This window comes from Podarcis filfolensis (genome assembly GCF_964270895.1).
Source record: "Podarcis filfolensis genome assembly, chromosome: 1".
In the NCBI taxonomy this organism is placed as follows: Eukaryota; Metazoa; Chordata; class Lepidosauria; order Squamata; family Lacertidae; genus Podarcis; species Podarcis filfolensis.
In genome coordinates this window covers 44,561,488-44,579,506 of record NC_139604.1, presented here as the reverse complement: position 1 = coordinate 44,579,506, position 18,019 = coordinate 44,561,488, and the positions used below count along the sequence as shown (strand labels likewise).

At 40.9% G+C, this 18,019-nt stretch overlaps 1 protein-coding gene across 27 annotated transcripts in view; it reads left to right on the top strand.

The window, feature by feature from the left end:
• The window catches only part of KALRN (kalirin RhoGEF kinase), a 512,792-nt gene that overhangs the window by 428,457 nt on the left and 66,316 nt on the right, over positions 1-18,019 (top strand). For 3 of the 27 annotated variants that reach the window (XM_083583667.1, XM_083583666.1, XM_083583664.1), the window contains exon 1: positions 6,365-6,549. The exons of 20 other annotated variants lie outside the window; for them this stretch is intronic. In XM_083583667.1, the coding sequence (XP_083439793.1) occupies positions 6,462-6,549 (88 nt within the window). In that variant the 5' untranslated portion in view covers positions 6,365-6,461. Of the gene's footprint in view, positions 1-6,364; positions 6,550-18,019 lie in introns of those variants that run through there. 4 more of the 27 variants (XM_083583669.1, XM_083583668.1, XM_083583671.1 and 1 more) reach the window with 2 other exon arrangements.

The window sequence follows — 18,019 nt, the reverse complement described above, 5'->3', positions numbered from 1 at the left end:
AATGTTTAGTAGCCCAGAAAAATGTTTAGTAGCCAAATTGCCCTCATAGTCATTTGTGGCACAGCCTGAAAGATGCTAAAATACTGTTGCAATTTCTAAAATTTCCTGTTTGGTCCTCCAAGTGTGATTCTTACCATAGATGAGTGTGTGCATGACTAAGTCGTCTTTTAATGATAAGAAAGTGGAGGAGGGCAACCTATTGGCAGTGGGAACATCCCTCTTTTGTAGCTCCTGTGCTAAAATCCAAAGTGAAGGCTGGAGACTTTTGTAAAAGAAAGTTGTGTGTCCCACCCTCTTTATGTAAGATACTGTATGTCCAGCAGCTATGATGGGCCATAGGATCAGGCTGTTAGCCTCACCAAAGGTGATCTGCCTTTCCTCTTGCCATAGTTTATATGAAAGCATGTTGAATATGAGAAATTTGATGGATCTACTGTGCTAAAATGCCAGGACAGATTCCTCTTGGAAAGGCTCAACAACCAACATTTTCAGATCTTCTCTGTGTTGTAGCACCTGGCTTAATTTATTTATCTGAATCAAATAACTTAGTATAACCTATTTATCTAAAAATTATGAGATTTATATTCTTGACCTGCAGCTATGTTCGGACTGGACATGTCATGCTCATGATGTCTCTTTGTTTCTGGCGCTTAATCATAGGTGGTTGTGTTTCTCCTAATTAAGTGAATTGAATTAACTCAGTTATCTTCAGTTCCCAACAACTGGAGAGCAGGTTGCTTTGAATTTGTCATTAGCTTCAGTGGAATGTATTTTGCCACTTGTGCTTCTGACGACATTAGTCTTCCCCTCACTGCCTAAAGCAATATTATGAACAGAATATTAGGGAAATGAAAAGTGTATTAAAATGGTTGTATTGTGATAGGGCTAGATTTCTAGTGTAGACGGTTTGGAAGCTTTGTTGTCTATAACGTGTATTTTAGATTGCAGTCACGTTGTTTCTGAGCACACAAGCTTATCTAGACTTATATTTGTTTACCAGAACTGGCAAACGAAATGTATCAAATGTATCATTAAAGTCACTTGACTTTAATCGGTAGTAAGTTATCCCTGGAGAAGCACCACTGGCAATTCATCAGGCTCTTTATTTCCTCTGTAAATTCTGTAATAAAACAGGAAAGACTATTTTAAGAAACAGAGTTGGTACCATTCTATTTTAAACTTAGAGTTTATTTAGAGAGAGAAAGAAGGTGTCCTTTTATTTTCTGAAGAAGGAAGGGATAAAAAATTATCCTCAGCTTAATTAGAATTCAAGTACCATGTGAGCCATGATGAGGTTTCATTTGATAATCTCATAATGTATTTTATCAGTAGTCTTTAAATGACAAAGACTACAACAGAAAGGAAACAACTGGCTTTATCCTGCCCAAAGGGCATCTCATGTCTTTCTTAAGTATAACTGTGAGCTGTCAACTGGATAAAAGTCATTTGCACTGTTAGCTTGTGGGCTGGGGGCTTTATGCCTTTTGTATTTTAAAAAATATTTGCTTACAATGTGGCTAGGCAAAGCACAGTACCAATTAGACCTACCCACCCATCATCTGAATTTACCCAGGGCACATGCAGTAAGGGTAGAGAAAGAGGTAAGTGGGAATGGGTGGGTGACTGAGACAGAGAGAATTCGTGCTAGATGTTGGACAATGCTTGTTGTAGTTTAATTATGTAAATAAGCAGTTCTAACCAAAAGATTTCAGGTGGGACAGTGGGCCACATACAGCAGGAAACCTATGGCCCTCTGGATGTTGCTGGACTGTAACTCCCATTTTCACTGGCCATGCTGGTTGAGACTAGAGGAAGCTGAAATCCAACAACACCTGGAAAACCACAGGTTCCTTGCCCCTGACATAGTGTACAGTGTCCAGAAAATCCTGTTTGCACTTCAAAGCTCAGAGCAAGCCCTGACAGCAAGAGCCAGGGTTTGTTTTTGTCTGTCTAAATTTGTATCTTTGCATATAAATTAGCATATGTAATTTTTATGCAGTTTAATAATATGGGGCTGTAATCTACCAATTCACCTGGTAAAAACTGCTATATATAGTGCATCAGAAAGTCCAGGACTGGTGGGCTGCTTAGTTATTATTTGGGTTCTAGGAAGTCACATTAATATCAAGAGTTAAAAGTCAAAAACTCTGTAATATTGATATTATTAATATGTGAGTGTCCACTTATCTGTAGATTACAGTGGCAGCCACAAAGCTTAAGCTAGCTAGCAGTTACCATTTTCCATAAGAAGAAACGTATGTTCTTTTTGATATGGAATGCAGGTGTACAAGATTCTCAAACTTCTGATCCAAACCTACATTGGTGCTCTAAAAAACTGGTGTTTGTAGAGTATTTAGATGAAAGTAATGTGACACAGGCCTCCTGGTCCTTTCATGGTTATATAGACAAAGGAGAGGAGAGTAACTTGTTGAAAATTTCCTCTTAATCATCCATTATTCTTTGCAGTATGTTTAATGTTGTGTCAGACAATGCTGGATTTTTCAATCCTCATTTACAGTCAACCCGTATCCCAACATTGTAGTCATAATTACCCTAATCCCCACTCTTACCTCTTGATACTTGTGTCATCACACAAGACTCAAAAATAACGCAGTGGTTTACCCTGCCCTGAAGTACTACAGCAGCATGTCTGTTTCAAAATTAAAACAGCAGGTTTGGTTAGATTGCTCTTCCAGTAACTAGTTTATTTTCCAGAAACTGTAGGTCTGAAGTTTAATATAGCATGAACCTGCCTGCTTTAGTGTTTGCTTCTTCCTCCATAATTTGAGGAATCAAGTGATCATTGGAATGTTTCCACAGGCCAAAAAAAATACATTTAGCTTTATTGAAAATGTTGCTTACTCTCAAAGAAACCATTTTGCCTCTCCTTTATGTTCCCTCTGGTATTCATGGCACCTGTATACTTCCTCAAAAGCTGACAATGGTCCATTATGCCTCTCTTTTGCCTTAGCTGTGGAGAAACAAGGCTGGTGGGAAATTTGCATTTGGTTAGTTGAATAAATATTTTGCTAAGGCAGATATTTTATTGCAACTTTCCATTGGAAACCTCAGTATTTTCATCATCTTCTTTGAGTGGAACAGATGGCACGTTATTTGTCACAACCTGTCTTGCTCAGATGGAAGCAAGTCACAACTGATTTCAATACAGGCATGAGACAGAACCATAAAGGACAGCTTTGTTCTATGATTATTGTTGGGATAGAAATGCCCTCTAGGTGGCTCAGAAGGACATCACGTTTTGTCAAAGAGCTGAAATAGCTCCTGAGAGATTCGGTTGTGGAGGGTTTGCAGAAAGGTGATGTGCTGTAAAGTCAAAAGAACACTCTAGCATTGCCAGCTCTCTTCCCACTGCCAGAGCTTTAAAACCTATGAAAAGGCCAAATTCAAAATATTAAGCCATCCCCATCGCATAATCTCCATGCTAACAAAACTTTCACCTGCTCACTTATGCCAATGCTACTTCTGTTAAAGACATAGGAGCCCTACCAGGGTGGGTGGGTGTGCATTGTGTGTATTTCTAATGTACACTGAAGCAATGAGTTCCAGTTGTTGATAAGCAAATGTAAAGGATTTCCCATTGTTTACAAACACAAATCAATAATTGTCTGTTGCAGTAAGTGATGATTTAATCCTTCGTTTTCTCATTCTGTTGTGCTTCTGTGTTCCACCAATAAATCTCCAACCTTCAAAAGAAAACTATTGTACACATGGGTCATCTAGTCCAACCCTCTGCAATGCAGGAATCTTTTACTCAATGTGGGGCTTGAACCCATGATCCTGAGATGAAGAGTCTCATGCTCCACCAACTACTTACATGTGCTGGGGACAACCTACAGGACACTTAAGGAGTGGGTGCTACCTAGGCAGCAACTGCTCTCTATGGGACAGAAACTATGCTTTGCTCCCCAACTTGGAGTCCATCCACCCTGAGCTTCATTGCACACAGTTAAATCCTAATGCTTCAACTGTTCCAGGTTAAGTTTTAAAGAACTATGTAGCTGCTCTCCGGTCAGCACCTATCAGGGTCTTCCCTTACCACTTTATTGTTCAAATTTATGTGTAAGCAGTGGAAAAAAACCTGTTTTTATTTTTACTAACAGCTTGGAAATGTCTCTATAAAATCCCAGATGCATCAGGCATGCATGTTAAATGTTATTGATTGGTGGGTTTCCATGTGCTGGGTACACTGGATAAGAAACGTCGCCTCCCATCCCCTGTTCCTGGGATTTTAACAACAGGCTGAGAGGCTCAATTAAGCAGGTGGAACTTCTCTCATCACATTATTTCCATGGCAGTAAAAGCCTTCACCTGCCTAATTTCCCAGTAGTAGGCTGCTGTTAAAGGCACAAGAGCAGGGCTGGTCAAAGAAGCTGCCAGCCCCAATATAATACCACTATTTATTAAGAACATTCCAAAGGAATTTATAGTTCAGAAGCATCACACCATACTAGGCTAAGAAAAGCAAACAGCTCTCTGTGGTATTCTTCAAATAGATAAAATAGCTACCTTGAAGAACAAACAAGAAAGGGAGTGGCAAGGAGTCACAGGCTGAGTTTCCCTGCTAAGACATCAAGCCTGACATTGCTTAAAGATGTCACTCGCACACCCTTTTGGACTCTAGTACTGTACACAAACCACTGCTGAAAGTATTGAGTCATGAACCTACTTATTAGTGCCACTGAAGTCGATTCATTATTCCTGAGAACTGAATTATGACATATCACATCCTCAGTAGCAAACTATTGTTCTGAAATTGGAAGCAAGAACACTAGGGTTATATAAATACTGAAACACAACATCAGAAACTTACTCAGACATGTGTATCTCACTTCAGAATGGTTACATTACCTTTTTTTTCTTATTGGCCGCCCTTCTGCATTGGCAGGCAGAAATACAACAGGTGAAGTTTTCCTCAGCCTTGCATTTCATGCATGAACATTTTCACCTGCTGAATTTCTGGTTATTATGCAGCAATAATTAGGCATGTTGCTTCTTTTTCCTGATTAAAATTCTTGTTTTAGCAGCTGCACCATGGCATATTGAAATTTAGCAGATGCAGTTTTCCCTGTTATAGTCTATCTGTGCTGGTGAACTGTGTCGGTTGAATTACTTCCTATAAGGCAGCCACCTTATGTGACTGTAAATCAAATAAAAACCTATATTGGCTACACTTGCACACATTTGTTTTAAAATAAGCCTTCTGTTTTATCTCTTGCAACATTCCCAAGTGATGCATTCTAAACACAATGTTTATCTTAATATATATGCTATAAGCAGCCTTGGGGTAAGTGGCTCCTGAAGGGAAGGACTATGCTTTGGAGAAGAGTCAGCATGTGATTCACAAACAGCTGATACAACCAGGGCTGCCAATTTTCTCAGTGACCCTGCCATTCTGCCTTTAAAATAAGCAAGAATGGGGAACCTGTGGTCCAATAGGTCTTGTTGATTACAATTCCCATCATATCAGATAACTGGCCATTTTGGCTGATGGGTATTGGAGTCCAACAGCCCCATAAACTGTAGGAAAGGGGAAACTTCGTTCACCACTGCATCTGAAAGCTGGGGGAAAGCTTAACCTGTTGGATATCTCCTCCTTTGCTAATTGTTGAACCAGTCCCAGTAACGCCCCCCCGCCCTGAAGTTTGATTGGCTGCAGCTTCAAGCCCTAAAAAGTTTCATTAAAAAAAATAAAATGGCACACACACAGCCAGTTTCTGGCTAGTTAGCAACTCTGCAAAGGAGCCAGCTGAGAAAACAGGCAGCGCCAGAACAAAGAAGCTGCAAGTTGGTTACCCGCGGTTTCTCCGTCCACACCACCGACAAGTTGTAACCAGAATTCGCAATAACAGCTGATTGATCGACTGAGATCCCTCCAAAAAGAAAAGAGCCGTCACTAAGAAGAAGCGGGCAGGAAACCTGTAGATTTTCTCCACCCGCTTTCGCGGACGGGAAAAAAAAAAGATCTATCTTTAGAGAGCTAATTGCAGTATACCACAGATGTGATGGTCGCAGACATGGGGTTTTTTGTTATTTAAAGTTGGCGCAATCGAAAGTGACATACTGCCTACTTCATTGTTTGCAACGTCTATCCCAAGGACAGGTTGTCATTTGTTTTCCGAGTAGACGGAAGAAGTCCTTGTGCAATGTTTTGGCTACAGAGGAAAGCGTCGCGATTCGTAGTAGGTGCGTTTCTCGCTCCCTCCCTCCTCCGCTCTCGTTGCATAATCGTGTTCCGAGCCAGTCTTGCAGGCAAAAGTAGATAAGCACCAGCTGGAGGTTGGCCCTGCCCCTGTCTCCGGAGAGCTCCTCCCTCTGCTCTCCTCTTTTTCCGAAGGTAGTTTTCTTTCTTACTCTGCGGTGAGATACTTTTGGTGCGAGTGTGCTGTGCTCAGCTGGTGGATTCCGTGGAGCCTGGTTGCCATGAGTACCCCCGAGGCAGAATGAAGGGTGGGAGGCACGCTTATACCAGCACGCCTTGCCTGGGCTGGTTCCTCGCCAAGTGTTGCTGCTGTTTCCCAACGTGCAGAGGTTGGTAGCCGGCTACTAAACTGGATGTGCTTCTCGTTTGAACATTGGAGCTCTGGGAGGAAGAGGGTAGGCTGTTCAAATCCAAAACTAAATGTTTGCTACTCCTAACTCTGGGGATATTAAACTTGAAATGAGTAACCGTGGCTTTGCTATATGGCTGGTGTTTGAAGGGTGCTCAAGAGTTTTCCGTAAGGGGGCTAGGAAGAAGCTGTACTGTATATAGAAACTGCCATAAAAATAGCATGTTGATGTGAAGTTTGTTCTTCTTAATCTGCACCCTTCCCAAGTGGTATATGTGTGTGGTTTCTAGTTGCTGCTGACATGTCACTCAACTCCGTATCTCTGTTTGCACATATCCTCCGATGTCTTCTGCCAGGAGAGAGAGACCTCTTTCTAGGTTTCTGTCCAGCATATGCTGCTGGTTCAGGAAGTGCAAACAGAGTCCACAGCTTTTAGAGCTATAATTCTTGTCTACATGCCTATGCACTCTATATGTTCATTTGACCTTAGGGCTGTAGCCCTCTGTGCATTTGGTGATAAGTAAATCCCATCAATTTCAGTGGAGTATGCTTCTGTGTAAAGATAGGATAGGCCCAGAAAGACGGTTTGATACTAATAAACTACCAAATGTAATGATTGAATGAACCAAGGCTGTATTTTAGAACCAACTCAGAGATAAAAAGTGTGTGTGCTGGAGGATGGAGCAGAGTTCATAGTTTTTCTGCAGACAACTTTGTGACCTTGCTTTGCCGATAAGAGCAAACTGTTGCTGAAGGAGTTGTGAGAAAGAACTACAGTATTTCTGAAAGCATTTATTCCCCTCCCATTAGGGTTTTTTTTTCCAGATTGCAGATTCGAAATACTTTGGTAAACGCTGTGTATAAATAAATGAAATTCCAAACCCCTCTTTCTGCTGACTTTGGACAAAATGTAATAGGGGTGGGGGTTCTTAATTTTCTCTCTGTGTTCCTGGAAAAGACAATAGTGACTTCAGTCTGCATTTAAAACGATTCATCAGAAGTGGGTGGGATGACAAGGTGTTAACTACGTTATGTAGTTTGTATAATTCCTGACTTGGTTTTCTATAGCAAGAAGGTATATAATCACTCTAATGGTCATAAGTGCTTGTTGTGAACAATGATAATTGGTATTTGTATTGTACTTAATAGGTTTGGCCTCTGTGAGAAAGGCCATTATTTTCTATTTTACAGATGAACAAATGAGATTGAAAAGGAGAGTGCATTTGCTCAGTCCAGCAGAAAAGCTTTTTGGACAAAAAGCTTCTGTGCACAGATTGCTTTCTGGATTCCAGGCAGGCAGGGGAAAAGGAGACAGTTTCTGGAACTGCCTGTGCAGTGTTCTTAGGGCTAGACAACTCCTATCACCTATTGGGGGGGAACTCAGTTCTCACCTCTGCCTCTCAGCTGAAAAATACTCTTTTGCCAATGTGTGTGGATGGTTTTGTGAGGATCTCTTGGTGGTTGCAAGCAGGTCCATAACAATGACCCTAAAATCAAGCCCATTTACCTATGCAAGATAAGGTGGATGTTTCACCTTGCCTGATGGTTATGGAAATCATTATTGGGTTCCTTATCTCTTTCATAGAATCCCATTGAGTTGGTTCCTCCCCAGCATTATGTTTTCTCTAATTATAGGACCACTTCCCTAGGAGGCCTTAGGCACTGTTGCTTAGCCTTAGCTGCTGCCCATCAGCAATTTGAGCCTATGAAACTAGGCTGTTCTACAGAACTGTACAGACAGTATATATTAATGCTTTGTTATTACTCACACTTGAGGAATTTTCTTCATGGGTCTCATGTATTTGCTAGAAAACTGCATAGCCACAAATTTTATAACCATCCATGGGTGCTTTTTTCACCCAACATATGCATGTAGTTTGAGATACATTTAGAAAGGCAGAAATCTTATAAGATCTCCTTCAACAGACTTAATAAGTCATATGCAGTCTTTAATTTTCAAAGTCCGCTTCGCTTTATTTTTTAAGTACCTTAGATATTTGACTTTCTCACATAAAAAGATTGAGAAGTTAAACTTCAAAAATATGTGCCAGTTGCTTTGGTTTCATCTAAGTGCTCATATATATTCGTGCCCCAGGAATAATTTTGCTTCCTCTAGCTGTGATTAAAAGGTGGTGACTTTCCAGAAACTGACTTCTGTTCTGTCAGAATCTGGCTTCTGTTCTGTGGTCATACGGTTCTGCTATTTGCATTTCACCCCCAGTTGTAACATGCAGTAACCATTCTGTTGCATTCTTTACAAGAAATGCTAAGCAACAAGATATGCCCTCTTTGGCCACCATAGCAATGCAAATTCAAAATCCAGTGTAAACTTTCATTGTTACAACAGTTGTCCAGCATTGTTTTATAAAGTGTAGGTGGTGGTTGTGGACATGCAAAAAGGCTCAAACGGACAGAGTTCAGCATGGTGTCTTAGTCGCTGCTTTGTGGGTTCCTTTCAAAGATCTCAGTGAGTGAAGTTTTTTATTGTGAGAAATAAACTGGACCTTTTTGCATAGCTGCAGTTCACTATAACAGCAGGGAGACCTTTAGCGTTCTTGCTGGCTGTATCGGAACGTTAGGTAGAGCATGAGACTGTTAATCTCGGTCGTGGGTTCAAGCCTCATGGGTCAAAGTTTTCTGCATTGCAGCGGGCTGGAATAGATTACCCTCATGGTTCCTTCCAACTCTACAATTATATGATTCAGTGATTCTAGGTTCTGGTTGTAATATTCCTTTGGGAGCTGGAGAAACACTTGCTGTGCAGAATATAGTAATTTAACAAAGAATATCTGGTGGTGTGGATGACATAAATATGGGCTTAAAAAAATTCTCCACGTTCTGCTGCTCTTGCTCAGGAGGAGAAATGTCCCAAAGATAATGCCCCAATGTGGACCCTAGAAAATAGTTGGTCTGTCTTCCTGACTTTAAATTAGTCCATATAAATGTTGTTGGACTTCCCTTGGTAATCCAAGGTCTGGGTCATACGGCTCTCTAAAGTATCAAGTTTGGATCTTTATATCCAGAGGACCCATTACAGGGACAGGCACATAACTTTATGACATAAGGTGACCTGAAAACAAATGACAGAGAACACTTTCCCTACTTTGGGTTGCTGTTGAACCTTTAAACCCAATAAATGTTACAATTATCACTTGCTTATGAAAGACAGATCCCAGTTGTTGCTTTTTGGTTTGGTGACACTAGGTTGGTGCTTGCATTCTGGTTCCCGACCAGTAAGAAATGCACAATTTTTTCTCAGTAATGTGTATGCACTTACACAAAGAGAGGCACATATGCCCTATCTGCACTGTACATTTAAAGTAGTTTTATACCACTTTAAACAGTCATGGCTCTCCCCAAAGAATCCTGGGAAGTGTAGTTTGTTAAGGGTGCTGAGACTTGACAGTGCAACCCATTTCCCCCTCACAGAGCTGTGATTCCCTGAGTTCCCTGGAAAGAGGGATTACTCTGGGAACTGTAGCACTTTGAGGAGGATGGGGTCTCCTAAGAACTCTTAGCGTCCTTAACAAATTACACTTCTCAGGATTCTTTGGCGGAAGCCATGACTGTTTAAACTAAGCTTTAAATATAGTGCAGATGGGGCCATAGACATTTCAAAGGTACTCTTTGGTGAACATGCAAATGGAGTTAAAGTCATAGGTGCTCCCGTGTGTCTATCTCTAAAGAATTGTACAGTGGTACCTCAGGTTACAAACATTTCGGGTTACAAACTCCGCTAACCTGGAAGTAGTACCTTGGGTTCATCATCATCGACTTTTATTGCGCTAGCCATAGACCATGGCATCATTCAGAAAAATAACAAAAGGAAAAACAGCAATAACCATAAAAATCATCAGGCACAACACATACAATATAAACCACGGTCACGAGTACTAAGATTGATTGTTGCATAAAATAGAATAGCAGAAGATTCTCTAGTAAAATGTGCCAAATTAAATATCCGAATAGTACCTCGGGTTGAGAACTTTGCCCCAGGATGAGAACAGAAATCGCACGGCGGCGGCACAGCGGCAACGGGAGGCCCCATTAGCGAAAGCACACCTCAGGTTAAGAATGGTTTCAGGTTAAGAACGGACCACCGGAACGAATTAAGTTTGTAACAGAGGAACCACTGTATTTGAGACTTTTTAAAAGCCTGTGCAGTTTGCTTTCTGCATTACTCTCCCATGTCCTTGTACCTTGAAAATGTAAGTTGAGATAAGTAGAGCTGCGCTATGGCTTAAGTGTTTCCTGCTCTGTGGAAGGTCATTAGCAAGGAAAATCTGAATCAGACTAGAGAAAATGTGAAACCAAATTTTTTCAAGAGGGGAAAATTGGCTTTGGATTTCTGCTGAAGCTTGGACTCATTGATACTTGACTTCCTACTTAGGCTACTAGTACCTTCCAAACCAAAAAAAAAAAAGAGCCCACAAGATTTAGGCAAGGCTACTTGAATGTATGGGTTTCAAATATTAGAACAGTGCCTCACCAGAAATAGAAATGTATTCAGTCTAGAATGACTTATTGGTATGTACCTATTATGTGGAACACCATCTATTTTTGCTGGCCACACTCAGATAAATTCTCTGAGATCAGACTCTATCCTTCTACCTCTCAATTCATTTTAGAGTCAAGCGGAAGATACTTATGGTGCAACCTGTGATGGGATTTTCTGACATCCTTGTTTTTCTTTGCTTAAGCTGATATGTGGGGCTCTCAAATTGGCCAAAATAGCAATTTCTAAATTGCATTGAGATGAAATGCTTGCTGACTCCACCACTGAGTCAGATAGAGATACAGATTTTTCTTTTACAACATCAAAACAAGAAGTGTTGAGTACAACTGAAAATTACAACAAAACTCTAGCTTTCTTTTAATGTAGAGACAGCACTTGTGGACGCATTGTATCATAAGGATATCTTTGGTTGTAACTTTGAACTTCTGACTTTACATTTGCTAGACCTAGGTATCTTCATGTGAAGGCGACAGGAGTGAGGAGGAATAGGGAGGGTAATGTTTTTCCCCGATAGCTAGTGCTTTAATGGTATCTGGAACGCAAACTGGTCATGTTTGTGTTTCCTATGTGGCAACAAAGGGTGCAGGCCTGTGATTCTGGACCTGGCTGTTTTCACCTTTTCTACATCAGGAGCAACCTATGAGAAACTGGTAAAAACCTACCCTTAATTGCAAATAACTATTTGTGGGTTACATGCATTGTTAGCCTTTGGAGTCTGTGAAATTAAAACAATGAGAGGTGTTTTGTTTTTGCTTTTTTAGTACGTGTGTCCAACAGTGCTTAACCAAAGACTCTCTTAGGAGGTTACAAAAAGAAAGCCATTGAAAGCATTCTTTTGAGCACTGGTCACACACACACACACACACATATATATATATATATATATATATATATATATATATATATATATTACACACACACACAGAACTGAAGAATAAAAAAGAAAAAAGTGAAAGAAAGGGAAGGAAAAGGAATAGATATATTCCATAATTCTATTCTGTCCACTTCCCATCCATCTTTCCATTGTTCCCTAAAGCTTCCCATTCCTACTGCATATTCTATTTTTTTCTAACTATTTAAACATTCAAATTCTTCTCATTATGAACTTTTAACTGCTGAGCTTACATTTTAGGTAGTCTACAAATCTTGTGGCTCAGAGGGGAAGGCTAATTGTTATTGTTAGCTGATTATTTTTGATAGTGGGTTAGTGTTGGTTGAAGAGTTCTGGTGCTTTAAAAAACAATTTGTTGTAGTTTTATATTTCTATCCTTTTCCTGTAAGGCACTTTGAAACTCCACCATCACTGATATCTACTTGTTGCAGGTTTACTTCTCTTCACAATGTCAGTGCCAAGGCAGCCATTCTTCACTGTAGCTCTCTGGGCAACCCACCTGTCTAAAGAAATCAACTGCTACCGTTTCTGTGTCTTCTCTACCTTTAGTAGTTTTGCTGCCAAATTGGGCTCTGTATATCTTCTCCCTATCTGCTATCATTTAACTACCCTAACATGCAGTTCAACATATAGATTTGTACTCTAAAAAAACCTCCACTAGCAGGATCTTTTGATTGTCAGAAAAATCCTGGTATAGTGACACTGTTTTAATATTCAATGCTTTTCCTTTAAGGCTATGTGCTGACCTTTGAACATACAACGTTGATAAGACATGAGAGAGAGACCTTGACTCTTGGATCCACTGTGTATCTCTAAGAGTGATTCTGCTTTTAGACTTGCTTTAGAAAGCATGTATCTTTTTATTATTATTTTAATAAACCTTATAGATTATAATAATACAACAGCTATGAGGTATTTTGAATAGGTATTACTTCATGTGTAAATGACTTCTGTTAGTCCCCAGATACACAAGCATTGTTCATCTTGTCATCACGTTTTTTTCTCTGTGTGTTTTGCCCACCCCCAAATTATACTGATTTGAATGTCTTTTTTAATCTTGCTATTGGGTATTAGTACTTGAATCTTCTTTGTGTCAATAAAGCCTCTTTTAAGCTATCTAATTCTGAATAAACTCAATGTTTTTACACTGTTTTGTAAAACAGTGGTCACAAGAATGGAAGAACTGAAAAGAGAGTAATGTGGATAAATTGTTATGGGCGAAATGGGGATAAGAAACTTGTGGCCGGAGCTTCTCTCTAGAAATCCAATGCTATATAAAATAATTAGCTGTTTGTTTCAGTGCATAAAGAAGCCGTGGAGGAAAGAGCAGGTATTTATTGATGTCAGCAGATTCATGACCATAAATACCTGCTCTTTCCTCCAAGGCATTCAAGGTGGTACATATGCTTCTATGTCATTGTATTTTCATAGCAGTCCTGTTAAGACAGCTCCCCTTTTCCAGGGGGCTGCGTTGTGGGAGGGGTTCCGGGACCCCCCAGTTACCCGGCAGTGGGTGGAGGGATGCTGCCCACATCAGTGGGATGCCCAGCCACGTCACGCCCCCCCAGCTGACCAATTGGGTTAGCTGGTTGCGTGGCCATTTGCCATTTAAACAACAGTGCGACTTGGGGCCAGCCTCCATTCATCTCCTTTCATCGGATCTCCCAGCCCGTCCACATTCTTTTCTTGCATTGCATGACTATGGTCTTGCTATGACTAATGTTGGTCGCCTGGTTGTTGGGGCCAGGTAGGAATTTTTCCACTTGGCAAATTGGCACCAGCCATTTAGTTTTTGCCTACCTAGTAGCAATCATCACAACTTTGTAAGATTAGGCATCCTGCCAACCTAGCAGTTTGAAAGCATGTCAAAGTGCAAGTAGATAAATAGGTACCGCTCCGGCGGGAAGGTAAACAGCGTTTCCGTGCACTGCTCTGGTTTGCCAGAAGTGGCTTAGTCATGCCCGGAAGCTGTACGCCAGCTCCCTCGGCCAATAAAGCGAGATGAGCGCTGCAACCCCAGAGTCGGCCACGACTGGGGTCCCTTTACCTTTACCTAAGCCTTGTCATGGGAGGGGCAGTTGTTGCCTCGTGCCTGCCCCTCCACGTTAAGGGTATCCAGTTAAAGGGATCCGGGGGTGTAGTTCCTGTCCGAAGCCTGAGTGTGGGCTAGGGCCATGCCAGGACCCCATCAGTAACCCTGGGAGTTCTCTTAATTGATGTATATCATAGGGCTCCCCCCATCAGTGGTTGACCTTTTTAGACTTCCTGTAGGAGTCAGGATAAAGTCTTGCTTCACCCAATTGCCTAAGCCAAACTGCTCACATCTGTAACCAATAAAGTTGTGGCCTTATTTATCCCATTAACCCAACATATGCATGTCTATGTGTTTATTTCTGGGGGAACTGTGGGGCCCGGGGCCTCGCCACGCAAATAGGTTAGGCTGAGAGATGGTAACTGTCCTCCTATCACTCAGTGAGATTTTAACCTCCCAGACCTAGTCTAATACTCTAATCCAGGGATGAGAAATCTGTGGCCCTCCAAATGTAGGGCTACAGCTCTTATCAGCCCCAGTCAGAGTGGCCAGTGGTCAGGGATGATAGACAGCAGATAGCGATAGTAGACAAAGTTGTATTTTAGCCAGGTTTGAGCTGTAATCTTTACTAAATCACAATGGATTTGTAAGTTCATTAATAATAGCAAGTAATGCCAATTGGAAATACAATATTAGGCAAGCTAAATAAAACCACTCTTTAGGGCACTTAAATTAATTGTATATTCCTTTTGAGAATTCATTTCTACTAGCATACCCTTTCCCAGGTGAAGATAATTTGTGGGTAGTCCTAATATTACTACAGTGGTACCTCGGATTACATACACTTAAGGTTACAGACTCCGCTAACCCAGAAATAGTACCTCGGGTTAAGAACTTTGCTTCAGGATGAGAACAGAAATTGTGCTCCGGCAGTGCAGCGGCAGCAGGAGGCCACATTAGCTAAAGTGGTGCTTTAGATTAAGAACAGTTTCAGGTTAAGAACGGACCTCCGGAATGAATTAAATACCTAACCCGAGGTACCACTGTATTTTATTTATGATAAAGTAAAAAAAAAAGAATCTGCCATGTCCCATTGAAATATTTTCACATACCCCTGGAGGTATGCGTACTATACATTTGGAAACACTGCTCTAGGGCATCAGAAAATTTTGCAATGCAAACTGAAAAAAATCCTTTACCTGCCAAGTCTAGGTTCCCCCTCACCTTTCCCTGGCATTTTCCTTTGCTCTTCAGGCATGTTTGGAAATGCATGATTTGCACAGTAGCAGTTGCACACTTCCTAAAAACTCTGCTGAAGTGAATGAACAATTTACTTAAATCAACTGATCATTTAAAGTGATCAGATACTTAATGTCATCATAGTAATATAATTTCCAAGCTATAAATGTGGAAGCTGAGGTGGTAACATTTACTGGGTTGCCCAGTTCATGGCTAAGTTGAAAATTTGGACATAACATGCCAACTGGTTAAATGGCAATTGATTCTTTGTAATATTTTCCTTTAATGTTTAGGACGGGTGTCCTGAGGGATTCGCGCAGTTCATCAGAGGGTTTAAATTTAAGAAGAAAAGGGGGCAATGAACATGATTATTTGCTATGTGCTGCTCAGTGCAAAGTACAATACTGATAAGGTACTGCAGTGCTGTGTTGTTTAAACAAGCTATGAAAGCTCAAAAAGTTTGAGTAGGAGAAAGTTCTGAGCTATGTTGGTGACCGAAGCCTGTGGGAAAGTGTGTGAAATGCATTAGCAGCTTAAGATACCTAAGCAATAGACTTTTAGTGGCCAGTAGATAGGGAAAGTGAATTTAGTACAGGAAATCTAAGATTTGGATCTACAGTGGTACCTCGGGTTACACATGCTTCAGGTTACATATGCTTCAGGTTACAGACTCCGCTAACCCAGAAATAGTACCTTGGGTTAAGAACTTTGCTTCAGGATGAGAACAGAAATCATGCAGCGGCGGCGCAGCGGCAGCAGGAGGCCCTATTAGCTAAAGTGGTGCTTCAGGTTAAGAACAGTTTCAGGTTAAGAATGGACCTCTGGAACGAATTAAGTTCTTAACCCAAGGTACCACTGTATCAGTAAATTGCAGAACCTTACATAATGTGTTTGTCCCTAAACCACAGGGTCTGACACACGAGAGAAAAAACTTGGAGGGCATTGTATATAAGGAGAAACTTAGGGTTATAGGTAGGGTACAGAATTCCTCCAAATTCTGAAGCTAAGGACAGTCTATATTATGCTGTTGAGCAGCTTTCACGTGTCATTGGGCAGCCATGAAATGAACCAAGCTAAGTATTTCTTTAAGTCCCTAGATTTTTGTCCCACTTGCTTTTTCTAAGGTGGTGAATGTGTCTAAGCAACACCACTGCAGATGGGGAAGCTTTTATGATTGAATGGTCATCACTTTTTAAAAAAATCCTGTTCATAAACAGTTGACCAGGCTGGGAGAAATGTAGGCTAGAATGCTTTACCTGAGATGCCAGTTTTCTATGCCAGTGGAAGAACACTGAAATCATGTGAGCCCCCACCAGTAGTGGTACTTCCCAGACACAGACCTATCATTTCAGTGAGAACTAGACCTTAGCCTGTCCTGAATCACAGGTTTTCCAAATGGAATTGTGTGTGGTGTCTTTAATCAGAAGAGGCATAATAACTACCCTCCAAGAGATCTGGGATCAACACACAGCCTTAACTATAATAACATCTTAGTTTTGTCCTTCCTGGAAACTGTGCATGCGGTTTTCTAATTGATGCCCAGGGCTTCCCACAGCTGCCAAAGGCGAAGGCATGCCACATTATCTGTGCACTGCTCTCAGCAGCGGAGCACTGCAGGTGATTGTGGGAGAGAGGTGAGAGCAAATAATAAGCAATTCTAGCATAACCCTGCCAGGGTTGAAAGAACTGTAGTGATTCACTTACTGCAATAAATACACAAAATAACTTGTATAATTTGTTCTATTTCTGTAAATGCATCTCTTAAGCAACTGTTTCCATAGCAGCCCTGTAAAATGACCAAGATATGCCATTTAGAAACAATCCCCCTCTCTGTGTGATTAATTAATTAATTGGATTTATATCCCATGCTTCCTCCTGAAGGAGCCCAGGGTAGCAAACGCATCAGTGATACAATACAGTTAAAAATAAAATAAACACATTTAAAAGCACGTAAAAACAATAAACTTGGTAAAACATCAAATTTAAAAGCAGATGTAACCAAATCACATGTCTGTATAGGTTGCTGAAACAGGCAGGAACAGCATAATAAAGGTGCCTGCCTGGCCTCAATAGGCACGGAGTTCCAGAGTATAGGAAGTGCCACACCGAAGGAATGACTCCTCACAAGTGCAGAACAAACATTGTGTGTGCAAGTTCCACAGACTGAAGTGATCAAGAAGGCACATGTGTGTTAAGTGATCCCTTAATTCAGGTATCCCCAAACTCAGCCCTCCATATATTTTTGGGACTACAATTCCCATCATCCCTGACCACTGGTCCTGTTAGCTAGGGATGATGGGAGTTGTAGTCCCAAAACATCTGGAGGGCCACGTTTGGGGATGCCTGCCTTAAATAAGCTGGTTATAAGTCATTAAAGGTTTTATACACTAATGGTAACAGCATAAACTTTTGTGACTGAATGCAACTTAGGTTACTGGCTAGCAGCCTACCTGTTCTTAAGCTTCAAAGGCCCACTTTTGAGAGGTGGGCGCTGCACCCTGGCAGTTAGAATGAGGTTTGCCACTTGTTCCTTAAATTTGAAAGAAAAGTTCCCTATTCTGAACATTATTTGTGTGATGCAAAAACTTAATATGTAGGTTACGAGCATAATATATTCTAATGAGGTGCTGTTAATAGTGTTCTCTCACACATAATATGTCGCTTTCTTGCAGTCTTGCTCACAACAGGCTTTATTTGGGACCTCTAGTTACAGCCATAGTTATGTCACATACAAGAAGCTATTGTGAATGAAGGCTGTTGCTCAAGGGTTT